Below are 14,756 nucleotides of genomic sequence, written 5' to 3' on the forward strand. Positions count from 1 at the left end.
TTATTTGGTATCATAAAAGCACCACCTGTTTGGCCTCTTCCCGTTATTTTCTTCACAATTTGGGAAGCACCTTCTGAAGATAATCCGGCCAATGCAGATAATGCAAGTGTTTTTGCTATTGTAGGTGCAAAAGTACGACCTAAACTTAATATGCTAGTTAACAGACCACCTCGAACCTGGTTTCTGGTATTTGTCTTAGTCAGTTTGATGTGCATTCCTTTATTCAGCTGTTTATTCTTGTGCAATCGTTTCACCACATTTTGTGGAACGCAGAAAACGTTATTTCCAGTTAGTGCATCTTTTGAAAGCCTGAGAACAATGGTTTCACGCTTATGAAATGCACTAGCAAGATTCTTTTTCTGATTTGGTGATAATTTCACCCTTATTTCAAATAATTGCGTCATATATTATATAGATTATATAAAATATGTATTTTGAAAAACATCCTCGTATTGAGGAATAACTAACTTCTACATTTCCTATTCTATTTATTTACACAATAACTAACTTATTACCAATTTTGTTAATCACAACCATCTCTTCGTAAAAGACAATTGCGTGAACATTGAATGCAGCTGCTGGAGCAGCATTTATTTTCTATCTGAAAATTAACTGTTTGGGATCCCTTGTAACTTTTTCTGTTTGGTTTGTTAAATCAAAGTATATCATACCATAAAGACTATTAAAATTTGCAAGATTCAGTTGTGTACCAGTATTAAAATCATTTCTTCTTGCAGCATAAGACAAATCGTTAAAAATTCTCACCTTAGTTTCTGTATCATACTCAGTTTCTGGATAAAATATTCCATTTCCATATTGTAATGTACATGTCGGCAGATAACTATTAGCATCAGCGGCATTCAATTTGTAAGTATCAAATAAGTAAGGATTTTCTACCACGACATTTGTTTTATTTCTTTGGAGATATACAAATATATGTTTAACATAATCCACACTTGCTGATATCTGATAAAAACCACTTGCTTGTACTGGAGCGGAAATTTGATACATCGATCTCAGATAGGACCATTTAGTGTCTTTCAAAAATGAGCTGACAGAATTGTCATATAGACTATCTTTTGGAATTAATTTGGGCACCCATAATAGCAAACGATTAATAACGACTCTTCCATCATCGGCAGCATCTGGTTTTTGAATAAGCTCATCATCATTCTGAAGTGTTATATTGAATTGTAATTGCATTGGTATAAGCATCTTATCTTCTAACACTTCGAAGAACGAATATCCATTGACAGGAATAATAACATTGACATCAGTATTTCCCACTGTTAACGTTCGTCTTGCTTCAAATCCTGCATTCTGATTAGCATTAGCAATCTGATGGTTATTATCCAAATACCAAAGACCGTTTCTTCCAACTGATCTGCTGAAATCATCAGAATACTCCAATAGATTCTTAACAAAATTGACCTTGTGGAGATTATCTGTATCATATACGATTTTACCAGCAGATTTGATCATTAGATGATTGATGAAAGAGTGTGAGCCATTGATGACCGTAATTCTATCACCTCCACCATAAGCTGTTCCATCAGCGTGCTTTTGTACTTGAAACTGAATTTTTAAAATAAGCATTATACCAATCGTAAAACGCTGATCTGTCACTCATTGTAAATGTATCCATTTTTATCTTGGTGTTGACCATTAGCTGGTGCTCTGATTGCATCATCTAACTGGTATCTTACAAACTCATTTCGTTGCAACATTTGACTTGATCTAAAAGCCATTATGCTATTAGTTTAGATAAAAATTCGTGTTTTATAATATTTGACCAAGTATTGGAATTGAGTTGAATGGACTGTTTTTTCCGAGCTGTAGTCCGTTTCCTTTTTCTTACACCTTCTCCTGATATTAAACGATTCAATATTATATCTCTTATCGTTGGAAGTGTTGGTGTTTTTTGTTTCACACCTCTCAGTCGTTTCACGATCAGATCACCTGAGTTCTCTGCTGCTTTTTTTACCCAAACGCTCACCAGCGTGTTCTACTCCAGATTTTATTGCTTTTTTCGCGATTGGTTTGGCAACATTTTGGAATACACATGATGCTATACTTCTGATCGGTTTGAATATATTGTCAACAATCAAACCGTTTCCTTTGTGTTTTTACATCAATTTACCCATTTTAAGATGGTAAAATGTTTTGAATTCATACGATTTCATATAAATAGATTACACAATTCTTTTCAACAGTAAGCTAAAAGCTGTATCTGCGCCATTAAGATTCATCTGTCGTCTTTTGCCATCGGTTATATATATTCTTATTCTCGAAATGGTGTTCTTATTCACAGGATTAAATGTGACTCTTCGCGGTTCCATAGTGAAACTAAATGACGGTTTGAGGATAGTGGTTGAGAAAGAAGAAATTATATCTGTATCTCCTCCATTGACAAGGCTGGTATTAACCAAATCACAGTGTATGTTTAGCATTTCTGTATCTTGACTTAAATCAGGCATTCGTGACCCATAATTTTCAGGATCTTTAAGAAAGCCAACGAGCTCATGAAAATTTGATTGGGTGAGATCAAGTTGGTAACCTGTTTTCAATTTTATTAATACTCTGAAGGTGGAGTACTGAAATTTTAAAATTATTGGATGTTTATCAAGATCATCATCATCATCTTTTTTATCATCGTCATCATCTTTTTTTCAGACTGGTCTTATCTTTGAAAATGCGTTGAGATTAACATAATTATAAACACCAGCTGGAAGTGTAAGATCTTTCCAAGATAAACCAGTATCTGTACTGTATCTTATTTTTTGGTCGTTATAACCAAGATCGACGTTGAACCAGGTGAAGGACATATTAATGATTCTGTTCAAACCAATCATGTACTCATGATTACTGTCTAAAATAATTGGTCTATCAAAATTGGTCACAAAATGAGCTGGTGTATTGTTTGCGCTACTGTTATTGAAATAACTAGATAATACAATTTCTCGTTCCATATACAGTTAGTTAGATTATAATGCGAAATAATTTTTGTGCAGCTTATTGTACTGCGATTTATTGATTGCTGATAATCGTAACGTGTCTAAAATGGCAACACCAATATTTCTATTTTGATTGATGTATTACCAGCCATAATATTAATCTCTCCTATTATGATCTCTAATTTTTTGAGAAGCTGTTTTGGATCGTTGAAAAACATAACGTTTCCACCTTTCTTTCTAATTCCAGATCCTTTCATAGATTTCACTTTGGTTGTGTAATATTTTATATATTGGCCCAACAAAGCATTTGCACTCTATTCTTTTCTGATTCTCTTGCCTTTCAGCTTCAGCTATTTTTCCGCTTCTGAACTGTTTTGTGACAGCTGACTGATAACCTTTCAATTGATTGCGTCTTAATTCCGCTTCTTTTATTTTTTTGTTAAGATATGCTTTATTCTTTTGTCATATCGTCATATTCTGGAGGCATTTCTTGTGGTTCTTGAGGCAAATATTGAGGATCAACATAAATCTCTTTTTTACCCTCCAAAACATCCTTCAACGATTCTTCATACGTTGGTGGTTTTGGTACTATTTGTTTCTCTTGCTCGGGAGGTACATAGTCCCCAAAGTCTATTAATCCCTCAACATCCATATCTTCATACGGATCTACTTCAGGCGCATAATCAATACCACCATTTGCTGCTTCCTTCTTCTTTGGCCTTCTTCTCACTGGTGATATATTCAAATTACTAGCCACAACATCATCCAATTTAGTTGTAATCGGTTTGACAATCTTTTTGAAAGATTCATGACTTGTCTGTTTATCAATATCACTTTGTAATATTGTCCTACGTACATAATCGACTTTGTTACCCAATTCAGATTTCTTTTTTGCAAGTTCTCTCCACTTTAGTAAACTCATTATAGTATTAATTTAGATAAAACACCGTGTACTAAAATTATATACCTACATAGTATGACAATACCAAATTATGATATCAAAGAGGATGTTGGTGCTTACAAACAATTGTACCAACTTTTGCCTGAACGTTGTTTCAGAACGTTAATTTGTGGCCCATCGGGCTCAGGAAAAACAAATAGTTTGCTTCATATGATAATGAATTTACTGTATTTCGATGAATGTTATTTATATGCAAAAAATCTCGAACAATCAAAACACGAATATCTGATGAAGACTTTCAAACCAATAAGCGAAGAAGTTGGTTATGATATATTAGAGTTTAGTAATGATGAAATAAAACCTGTATCAGAAATGAATGGTAATAACCAAAAGCTAGTCATATTTGATGACATTGTTTGTGAAAAGAACCAAGCGCCATTAATTGATTATTTTATAAGAGGAAGACACAAGAATTGTTCAGTAATATATCTCAGTCAGAGCTACTATAAAACACCAAAGGATATTAGACTAAACTGCTCTCATTTTTGTATATATGAATTTCCATCAGCAAATGAAAAATCACTCTTATGTCGTGAAAACAACGTTGATAAAAAAACTGTACGAAAAAGCTACTAATGATCTATAGAGCTTCCTGTATATTGATAAACCAAAACTAAAGAGCCACCAAAGTTTTTATCCTCATCAGGCACAAGAGGCGTTATATTTATATCTGTTTACAACTTTACAGCTCAATAGCGTTCTTCGTTTGGAATCCCGAGCATTTTGAATTTCAGGGTTATGGAGGTGCGTGGCACAAGGCTATGATCGAGTTTGTCGAAAAATATATACTTATCCCATGGTTTTGAGCCTTTTTAGAAGTTAGAACATTAGGAAAAGTGCTTATGTAAATGCTTGTTTGATCAGTACTGATAATCAGTCGCCTAGATAGCCAAAGTAAGTTCAAGATGTTTACACTATTTTCAGGCCGCCATATTGGTGTACCACGGAGGTACACCAACATGGCGTTTTAATACTGGGCTCTGTAAATATCTGCGAAACATTTCGACGAATATCTGAAGTTTGGGGAAACGCACAGGTCTAAAACTTGAAGAAGTGGCTTATTTAGTTATCTTCTATAACACCACAATTTCATAGCTTTTTCCACTGGATGGTTTTCGATTTATTTTTTTATTGCGTGACAGCGAAAACGATCCATTTTGGCGCGTTTGTAAATACTCAGAGAGACATATTCTATATAAGAATACTGAACCGTTTAGACAGTAGTGGTAGTGGTGGTAGAACTTACCGACTTACAATCACATTCAATCGTAACAAACAACTATCTATCGATATAACAAATAATTTCAAAAATAAACAGTTCATGATATGGGTTGTTAAAAATGGTGACAATATAAATGCCAAAATTGTAGGAATGCCTGGTACAATAACAACAACACGTTCTTTTCCTTAACCTACATCTTCAAAAATACATATCGATACTACAGTCATGGCATTACACCACAGCAAAGCACTGGAGCTCACTTCCTTATGATATCCATGCTGTGGCTGGCTCAAAAGAGTTTTTGAGGCAAATTTGGAATTTTAACAGTGAGTAAATCGGTTCATAGTTTAATACAGTGATATTGTTGGTGTGTCTGTCCATCACTGTGATCTCCAAGACTTCAGATGAACACCCAGAGAGACTGGATAAAGTCCTGACATGCATCAAAGAACAGTCTGAATCTGAAGCCTTCCAAGAATTGCTTCCTGAGAGAGAGGGAGTCACCTACATTGGATGTCCCCCTTGGCCATTGGTGTGTTTCCAGACATTGACAAGATAGTGACGGCAGAGGATTGGCAAGTACCAAACCATGTGAAAGCTTCTTTTCGGCATGAATTGAAAACAAACAAGCACCTTGATGTTCCATTTGCCGACAGGTGGAACACAGTATGCCAATCTACCCTATGGCAATGCAGAGTTACCCCAGTGAACTTGAAATCTACAGCAGAGTTCTCCGTAAGCTCCGGTGACCGGCAAAATTCGCTGTCTAGTCGTCCTTGGTGCGCCGGCTACCTATAGTAAATAAATTATGAAAAAAAAATTTATTCGTAACAATGTGAGCCTATCCGTCAATAAAATCAAGCATAAAAACAATATGTCTAATTCTCTCAACAAATACGTAGCGATTAGAAAATACAACTTTTATAGCTGTAAGATAAAAGAAATCTGAAATCATTCGGGCCGTGAGAATTGCCACCAAAAACGTGACGTGGGCACTGAGCCGTAACAGCAGCACTGAAATATTTGACAGCCGAGGTTAAGTTGAAGCTCAGTTTTTCCTCTAAAAATGAAGCGAAAAAACCCAGCAATCACTGTTCAGTACCAGGGATAAATTGAAAAGAAAATAAAGATGGCACAAACGAAGGTCATAAGTTGTTTTCTTTCAAAAATACAATTAAAATTAGTTCTTTTATCTCCAGTCAATTGCCCAATTTCAAACCGAGAGAGACTGGCACTAATTTAATTTTATCCGGACGGAAGTGGCCTTTTGGCTTTTCTTTCGTGACCTTATGACTTGCCTTTTCTCGACAACATGGAAAGCAAATCAAGTAAAAAGACCGCGAAAAAGGAAAGCCAGCCCGAAATTTCCCTTGGAGAAGTTAAAACGAAGGTTATTTCCGAGGATCCATCGAAGTGGAGCGTAGAATGCCTTCAGAAGTGCTTACTTAAACTTGGGCAAAGTGTGTCTGGATCGAAGGAACTCTTGGTCAAGAGAATCGTTAACCTAAAAAAAAACCCACTGATCTTGGATAAGATTATATTAAGGAGAGAGAAATCCTTCAAGTTCAAATCACGGCTCTTAGTACGCAACATTCCGCCACCAGAAGCAACCTGGACATCAGATTCAAGTCATTATCCAAAGGTAATTCATTTTTGTTTTGTTTTGTTTTGTTTTCACTTTTAATGTTTGCGTGAACAAATGAGTCTTACCTGTTTCTTATTTTGATTTTTTTTTTCTAACCAAGAATTCCCATTGAAAATAAACTGTTGTAAGTTCTATTTAGACTGGTAATTTGCGAGCTGGGACTCAATGAAGTTTATTTTAAGTATAGCTGTTCAATGTACAATGGGTAGAATTTTTGTTTTAGGTTACAGGTGCCATGATCAAAAATTATCAAGCTCTCAAGCGCCAAGGTAGCCTAGGTCAGTACCGGAAAGCTCTCCGCATGTTCAACAGCAGGAAAGTTAAAACCGTTAAAGTCTGCAAAGAAGGAAGTTCTATTTTCGTAAAAGCACATATATTTAAAAGTTTTACACCTACAAACAATGGAGTAACAAGACCTGCAGTTGTTCTGTTCCAGGATGGTACACCTATTAAGGGCCACTGTGAATGTGCAGTGGGACTTTCAGGGTTATGCTGTCATGTTGTGTGCTTACTGATATATCTGCAACATTACACCAGCCATGGAGTTAAATTTCTTGCTCTTACTTGCACTCAGAAAATTCAAAAGTGGCACAGAAAGGGTGTAACAAAGCAAACTGAGCTGTGTCATGTACCTCTGTCCCAACTCCGAAATGTGCGATCATCCAGAAAGACACTGGACAGTTCACGCCCAAAAAGAAAGTTGAATGTTTCAAATGACCAAGCCTTGTCAGATGAGTCATTGGAGAAAAATGATTGGTCGAAACGTGATATCGATGGAATGGTATCTAGAATCAGAAATGGGATTCAAGAAACTAAGGTTAACATTGAGAGCCATATCTATGACCAGCTAAAGAAATATGATGTGAAATCTGGGCTTTTTGAGCAGCTGCATTACAATTATAATTACAGATTAAAACAAGCCCTTCAAGATCACAACTATGCAAAGGACTGCTTTCATGATGAGCAAGTGCTAAAGCCAAGATTTTCTGCGAATGATTGTGATGTTTGGCATGCACCTTTGCTATTGACTGATAACATTGTTGAAGATCCAAACACTGAAGATGATCAGCTTGTCACAGGAATGTTAGCCCCAGCTGAGGATCAACATGCCCCTGGTGCTTCAGTGGCAAAGAATCAAACTATGTATGAACATGAAACAGTACATTTGTATGTTAAGCAGTTAGAAGGTATTGTTGAGGCTGCTAAGGGTAATCTTGTTAGTGAGGGGGACAAAAATACCAAAGTTCTGTCCATATCAGTTCCTCCCTTGAAACCAGTTTATGCATTTGGCTTTAATTACCATGAAGTCAAACAAAATACCCAAGAATGGTTTCATCTCCGTATTGGAAAAGTAACCTGCAGTATAATAGGTAATCTGATTGGACTTGCTGGAGAGAAAGAGCACTTGCATTATTTATTATGTGTCAAAAACAAAATAGATCCTAATAAAGTTAACCCAAAGAAATTTGCTAGTTTTACCAGAGGTAGACAGTTTGAGGGTGAAGCTGTTGAAGCTTTTGTAACAGCAACAAAACTGCCAGTCACTTCATGTGGTTTTTTTGCCCACCCAAGTGATATTAACTATGGGGGAAGCCCAGATGGTGTTGGCCTGGGTTTTTTATTGGAAGTTAAAACAAGGGTGGCAGGGAGTGAGGGACCTCTCATCGCTATAACAGCTAACCATCTTCTCCAGACAAATTACCAGATGGCAATCACTGGAGCAACTATTGTGTTTTTGCAATCCTATCATCCTGAAACAAAAAGCTTCAATCTATTTTTAATACAGAAAAACAACTTGCTTCTCACTGTTACAAAAACCATCATTGATCACATGATCACTGAAAGTATTATCTGTGAATGGCCTCATGAAGAGAACAAACTCCTTAAAAAGCTGGGTGAGCTGAATGTTGGCAGGGTGCCAACCTTTCAAAGCACAAAACCATTGAGATCATGGGTAAAAGAAGAAGCCAAAAAAGTAATGAAAATCGACATAAACTCTTCAGATTAATAATCTCAAATTTGTCTTAAAAATAGCTGTGAAGGACATAAGCAAGCTGACAGAGATTATTGTTGGGTTACAAACATGAGCTCTTATTTGTTCTCTGACCATCTGCAGCTCATTTGCATTATGCTACAAATATAGTACTTGTACAAAATGTTAATTTAGAAATCAAATATTAAAACTGTAAAGTGTTTTCTGTTTATGAAGATAGCATGTCTTGTAACAATGCCTGTTAGCAGGATATCAAGTTGTATTTAAATGTCATTTTACTGCACTTTGCTGTCTTGTGTTTCCTTGGGACCAACAGGTTTCTTAGTCAAGTTAACAATGTGTGCCAGTGCAATCCAACAAATTCCAAGAAGGTCAACTCTCCCTGAAGGCCAGCATTTGTTCAAGATTGACCAGTCACGAATTCTGCCAATTGCATTTTCATTATAAATGCGAAGGGTTGCAATATCAAAATTTAGATTTATGTCATTTTCATCATACTGACAATTGTTCTTCAATGGTGGCCTGTTGTGATGTACTCCCATTTCATGACATAAATCACTAATTGCAAAGCCCTTATCAGTCATAACCACCTTTCCCTTAGGACAGTAGTCTATAACTCCAAGTTGTTCAGTGAGTTGTTCATCTGAGATTGACCCAGGAAAAGCATCAGAGCATTTGCATAAAGCACCATGAGGAAAAATCCACACAGATACTTTACCAGTTGTGTGATTTTTGTAATGGCTGAAGGTGAGGTTATTCAACTCAAAATTCTCCGATTGAGCAATCCAGGTCTCTGTGTTGTCCCCAAGAATTCCACAGTCAGCATACCCTGCATCAACAAAAACTCTAGGGAGGAAAGCTTCTATAAAGCCAGGCAATGGCTTCAGATTAACTTCGTCTAGCATACAGCGAAGGAAAACCATCCAAGCAACAAACACTCTTGAAATAGTTGAGGAACTTCCACCAACTAACTTGGCCATAATGACTAGATCCACTGCATGTCTTGCCACAGTCAGTGTGACAAGGAGTTCTGTTCTGTTGTCAAGAAGTTTATTATGTGAATCTAATTTTTCCAAAGTTTGAACACAGTCAGGATACAAAATCAGATGTAAGAAAGGAATCACACATGCAAAAAGACAGTCAAATTCATTCACAGTGAGTCCACACATGTCAAAGAATTCCTTTTCCCTGTTCTTCAAGCAGTCATAGGTGAATCTTCTCTTATTAAGGTCGAATTTCATTTCTTTTATTTTCTTTTCGAAAGAATCTATCTCAAACTTCATTTTGTCTTGTAAGGCTATCATTTCCGTTTGAAGCTTTCTTAGCTCTTGTTGCAATTTGTCAATACAACTATTTTTCTGCTCGAGTTCTTTAGTTAAACTCTCAACCTGGCATTTTAAGCTGGAATTCTCAGCTTCCAGTTTCTCTGATAAAATTTTCCTTTTCTTAACAGGGCGTGAAGGAAGCGGCGTCCTACTTGCAGGGGCTTTCCTCGGAGTACTCCTCACGGTATTGGTATTCGACGAAGCAAGAACCGTTTTTGTACAGTCAATCTTCCTTTTCAATTCCCTAGATGGTTTTTGGGAGTACTCTTTTTCCAGATCAGCAGCATATTCTTTTGTACAAATTATGTCTGGCAATTGATTCTTGTTCTCTCGTTTCCCCGAGCTCCAGTGAGCGCTACATATAACATGTTTTCTCCAGTTAATATTTTCGTTCATAAGAACTTTCCTATATCCTTTTTGAAGCTCAGGATCGCTGGGCAAAGTGTAGTACGTTATTCCTTTAGTTCTGTAATTATTCGTACACAAAGAACTGGCACAATTCCAATGCCAAGTTTTCGTGTAAGTCGCCATCTCTACGCCATCAAACTGAAGTGCACTTCCGTCCGGCAAAACCGATAACTTGTGCCAGGCTCCCACGGTATGAAATCAGGCAATGTACGTGTAATTTAATTAGGGACTTTCATACCGGGAAGCCTGGGTACTAGTCTCGCGGTTTGTAGGGACAACAACAAAGATGGCGGCAGTGTGACAAGAAAGAATGGGGAAGTGGCTCTGTTGTTCAGCGTTCTGTACCAACAATTTACCAACGCGAAATCCTCAAGGGGAATCGACCAAGTTTTATCGTTTGTCCCGTGACCCTGAGGTTCAAGCTGCCTACACCAGGATTCTTCAAACGACGGGTATAACCTGGCATTCTAGCCATATTTGTGCGGAACATTGGAGCCGTGGATATAGAGTGAACGCGAGTGCTGATTTTCCTGACATCCCTGCCCCAGCCTCTGAATTAGTGACACTGGAAAAAAAAGCTTACACAGGCGAAAGCTCAACTAGAGAGAAAAGCAACAAAGCCTGCCAAATGAAAAGTAAGTAGTCTCGAAAGGAAACTTTTTTCTGGCCAAGCGGTGTTCTGTCGTTTCTGGATCTAAAAAAAGAGAAGCTCCAACAGAAAGAGATCAGCGAACTGCTGAAAGGTCAAGGTAGGTATCTAAAGGACAGTCATCTACTCGTTTGGGTGCGTTGGAAGAAGATAAGCAGCTATTGACCGAGCAGCTGACCAATGCTCAAGACATGGTTAAAAAACTGAGGACTGAAAATCTCAGTTTAAAAATTAAATTGCGAAACATTGAACAAACCCAGAAAAATACCAATAAACAAAATGAGGAACTGAAGATTGCTGTAAAAAGGCTACAACAAGAGCAATTTAGCTACTCCAATCTCATTAAGAAGCCAAATACATTTAAGTACTTGCGTGGATTATCTGTTGAACAGTTCAAAATGATAAATTACTGAGTATGGCTAATCTGTGCACCCTGCGTAACAGACGGTTACAGGATATGGCTGTTTTTCTGTACAAGACAAAAAAACACATTTGTCCGAAATGTATTGCAGACCTCCTCCATATGACAGACACCAAATATTCACTGAGAAACAAGGAGTTCGCCATGCAAAGATTTAACACGACTACATATGGCAAACATTCCATCAGATACATTGGCCCAAAGTTATGGAGTCTAATACCCAACAATATAAGACCTTCCTGCGTTATCTGTATTTAGGCAGCGTATTAGAAAGTTTGATTTAAATTCCTTACTGGCTGATGCTCATTGTTCTGATTGTATTTTATGTCGTACTTAATAGACACTTTAGTATTTTATAAAGTCTATCTGTATTTGTAAATAGTTCTAAGCCACGTTCAACGATCATGCACAGGTAAATAATCTCATTAATTTCATACTCGTTTTATCAATTCTAAATAGTTTTATTAATTTTAATTTATTTATAGTGTCCCCATTTAGTGGTTATTTACTGCTATTTTAGTTTGACACTTAAATAAAGGTATTCATTCATTCATTCTCTGGAATTGTGTGCAGCCTTACAGTGATGTCATCATCTATACTGATTGTAAAGGTACTGGGAAGAGATCTCTAGATAAACAAACAGAACTCTTTGCAGTGCTTACAATCTGTTGACATTCTCTCCATCAGGGTGTGATGGCATTTATGCTTAAAGTAGGAGAGAGCACAATTCAGTGCATATTTGTTAGCTGGATAGTTTTCCTTGAGACAATCTTCACTTGTATTAACCTTAAGCCTGAGGTTGGGTTTTTACTAAAGAAGATGCCACACATTTTTGTTAAGACTGGCCATGGACTCACTGACATGATCCTCAATTGTACTGAATTCAAATTTCAGCATGTATTAAATCTTGATTTAAATTCTCTCATGTTTTCTAACTACAAGAACACCATAACAGGCAAAGCACTCATTGGAATTGCACCACATGGGATGGGTCTTTTTTTTTCAGTGATATCTACCCAGGTTCTACAGATAACTGTATCACTGAAAAGTCAGGGGTTGTTCAGTGGATTCAACCAGTACTGTGTACACATGATGTTCAAACGGTTTAAAGGTGTCCTCAATTTTAATGATTCCACTTTTCATTTGATCTCTCATTTTTTGAACATCACGTTTCATCGTGCTATTTTGGGGATCAGCCACTTGAAGAGTACCTCCTTTGTATTCAACTCTTACAGCAGATTTAACTTTTAACTCCCTCAGTGGTACCATTGGTATAAACTCTTGTGTGAGGACCCATGCCATTTCTGGAGTTGTTCTGTACATGTTAAGGCTTGTATTTTCTCTCCAGTTTCATGATAGTGTTTCAAGAAGAGAAGCAATGCTAATACATGGCAACAGATTCCACTTAGTCCTACTGGACAACTACAATGAGCTTTGGTTGGTATTCCATTTTCAAACATAATAACTGTGGGGCGTTGCATGGACCCGTAAGACTTTTTTATCATAGCCTTCACGTAAACTACTCGCTCGTTGACAAGAGATTTGACATTGACAATTTTTCTACTTGTAAACATTTGTAACGCTTTCTTCTGCTGACCAGCACTACCTTCCCGTTTCATGGAAACATACTGGGTAAACATTTTATTGTTGATCTTGGGCAAATCGTCATTGGCTCCCCTCCACTTGGCTGTGGCTGGTGGAATATCCGCGGAATCAAGATTACAGGGAAATACGTAAGCTTTTTCTGACTTTGCCTTGCGTTTCTGGACTAGTCCTGGATATCTTGATAATCGATTTATCCTCATTGTTAGTTCTTGTTTTGAACCACATGTAGAGGCTCCGATATCTGCCAACCACTTCACACAATTTTCCTTGTCAAACTCTGCACTTTTCTCCATATTTCTTGAATTTCTTTCTGCATGGCCAACGACTTGAAAGCGGGTATGTGTATTTTCTTAACTTTTACATAGGGTTTTCTACCTCCAAAGACGAATTTATGATGAAAAGTTTTTAAAACTATGACAATTCATGAAGGACCGCCATATCTACAATTTTTCCCGCGAAAATTTTGTCCCCACAAACCGCTAAACTACCACCCAGGCTTCCCGGTATGAAAGTCTCTAATTAGTTCTTTAAACACAACGACATGCAACTCAGTGCTTGGCTCACACATGGAGGATTGTCGCGAACAAATAACTGCAAAGATTTCTTTCAACAAAAGAAACAAACTTTGCAAGATCTTACACAATCTTTAAACTCAGCAGCTGTAAGATGTTTGTGTAAATATTGAAAGTGAACGAAAAACCCAAGCTACCGCAAAGTTTCAAAACGTTGATGATGGTCCGCACGCTTAATCAGAAAAAATTCTGAGCTTAAATCCACAGGAAACTTCACCAAGTATTACAGGCTTGCGCTTGCAACGGTTACCAATCACAAACTTCATCACGTTCAATGAATTCCACCCCTAGCACTGTGTCAAAGCCATTCAAAACTTGCCTCTTAACAAAATAAATGTCAAACCTCAATCTAGTACCTTCAATACCAGCAAAACTCTTTTCTCGTTTGGCTTTCTCATCTGTTTTTACACGCGTGATTGACCACGAAATGAGAACGTTTTTGAGATTTTTTTCAAATTTGATACGGATGACGATGATTAACCTGTTCAACTAACACAATCCATTACATGTATGTTTTTCTCGGTGAAATTGCTTTTCTTTAACAAAAGAACAAAACCATGATTGCTTAAAATACACTGAAATGCACTTTTTAGAACCCCGATTTCAAAATTTTCCCGGGGGGCTCCTGGACCTCCCAATAAAAGGTTACGCTGCCTCCCCCCCAACCCTCCACGTGGCTCCGATAAAACCACTCCATGTCTTTTTATCGGCATTGTCCGCCGCCTAGTCAAAGTTATTCTCCCTCTACTTCAAATTTTCAGGAGAACACTGTCTACAGGCCTATCAAAGCTATCAGGATAGCCTAACATCGCAGCAGGGACATGGAGGAGATGGACTTGGTAAGCAAGCTGTTTGCTTTTTTTATTACTCAAAAGCCACCCTGAGCACAATGCAGAAAATATACCCGAGTTTCTTGGAGATGATGTTCCTGAAGACAATGTTTCAGACATTCCTGCACACGACCCTGATGAAAGTGGTGTTCAGCAAACAGAGTTTGCAGA

At 37.3% G+C, this 14,756-nt stretch overlaps 2 protein-coding genes, 1 long non-coding RNA gene and 1 pseudogene across 3 annotated transcripts in view; 1 reads left to right on the forward strand and 3 right to left on the reverse strand.

The window, feature by feature from the left end:
- Positions 1-492: 492 nt before the first annotated feature.
- LOC149106015 (uncharacterized) lies at positions 493-1,596 on the reverse strand (annotated as a pseudogene).
- Positions 1,597-5,011: 3,415 nt separating this feature from the next.
- LOC110048775 (uncharacterized) overlaps positions 5,012-14,756 on the reverse strand; it is a 63,713-nt gene continuing 53,968 nt past the window's right edge. Inside the window, exon 3 of the long non-coding RNA XR_016209586.1 lies at positions 5,012-5,929. This is a non-coding gene — a long non-coding RNA (uncharacterized LOC110048775). The remainder of the gene's footprint in view (positions 5,930-14,756) is intronic.
- On the forward strand, positions 6,343-9,910 carry LOC149106016 (uncharacterized). The gene is made up of 2 exons (XM_089297298.1): positions 6,343-6,779; positions 7,006-9,910. The coding sequence occupies exons 1-2, from the start codon at positions 6,450-6,452 to the stop codon at positions 8,788-8,790; spliced, it is 2,115 nt and encodes a 704-aa protein (XP_089153424.1). The 5' UTR covers positions 6,343-6,449; the 3' UTR covers positions 8,791-9,910.
- On the reverse strand, positions 8,544-14,729 carry LOC149106017 (uncharacterized). The gene has a single exon (XM_089297299.1). The coding sequence runs from the start codon at positions 10,629-10,631 to the stop codon at positions 9,051-9,053; it is 1,581 nt and encodes a 526-aa protein (XP_089153425.1). The 5' UTR covers positions 10,632-14,729; the 3' UTR covers positions 8,544-9,050.

This window comes from Orbicella faveolata, unplaced genomic scaffold (assembly GCF_042242905.1).
Source record: "Orbicella faveolata isolate gen_17 unplaced genomic scaffold, um_ofav_v1 contig_3, whole genome shotgun sequence".
NCBI classification, from domain to species: Eukaryota; Metazoa; Cnidaria; class Anthozoa; order Scleractinia; family Merulinidae; genus Orbicella; species Orbicella faveolata.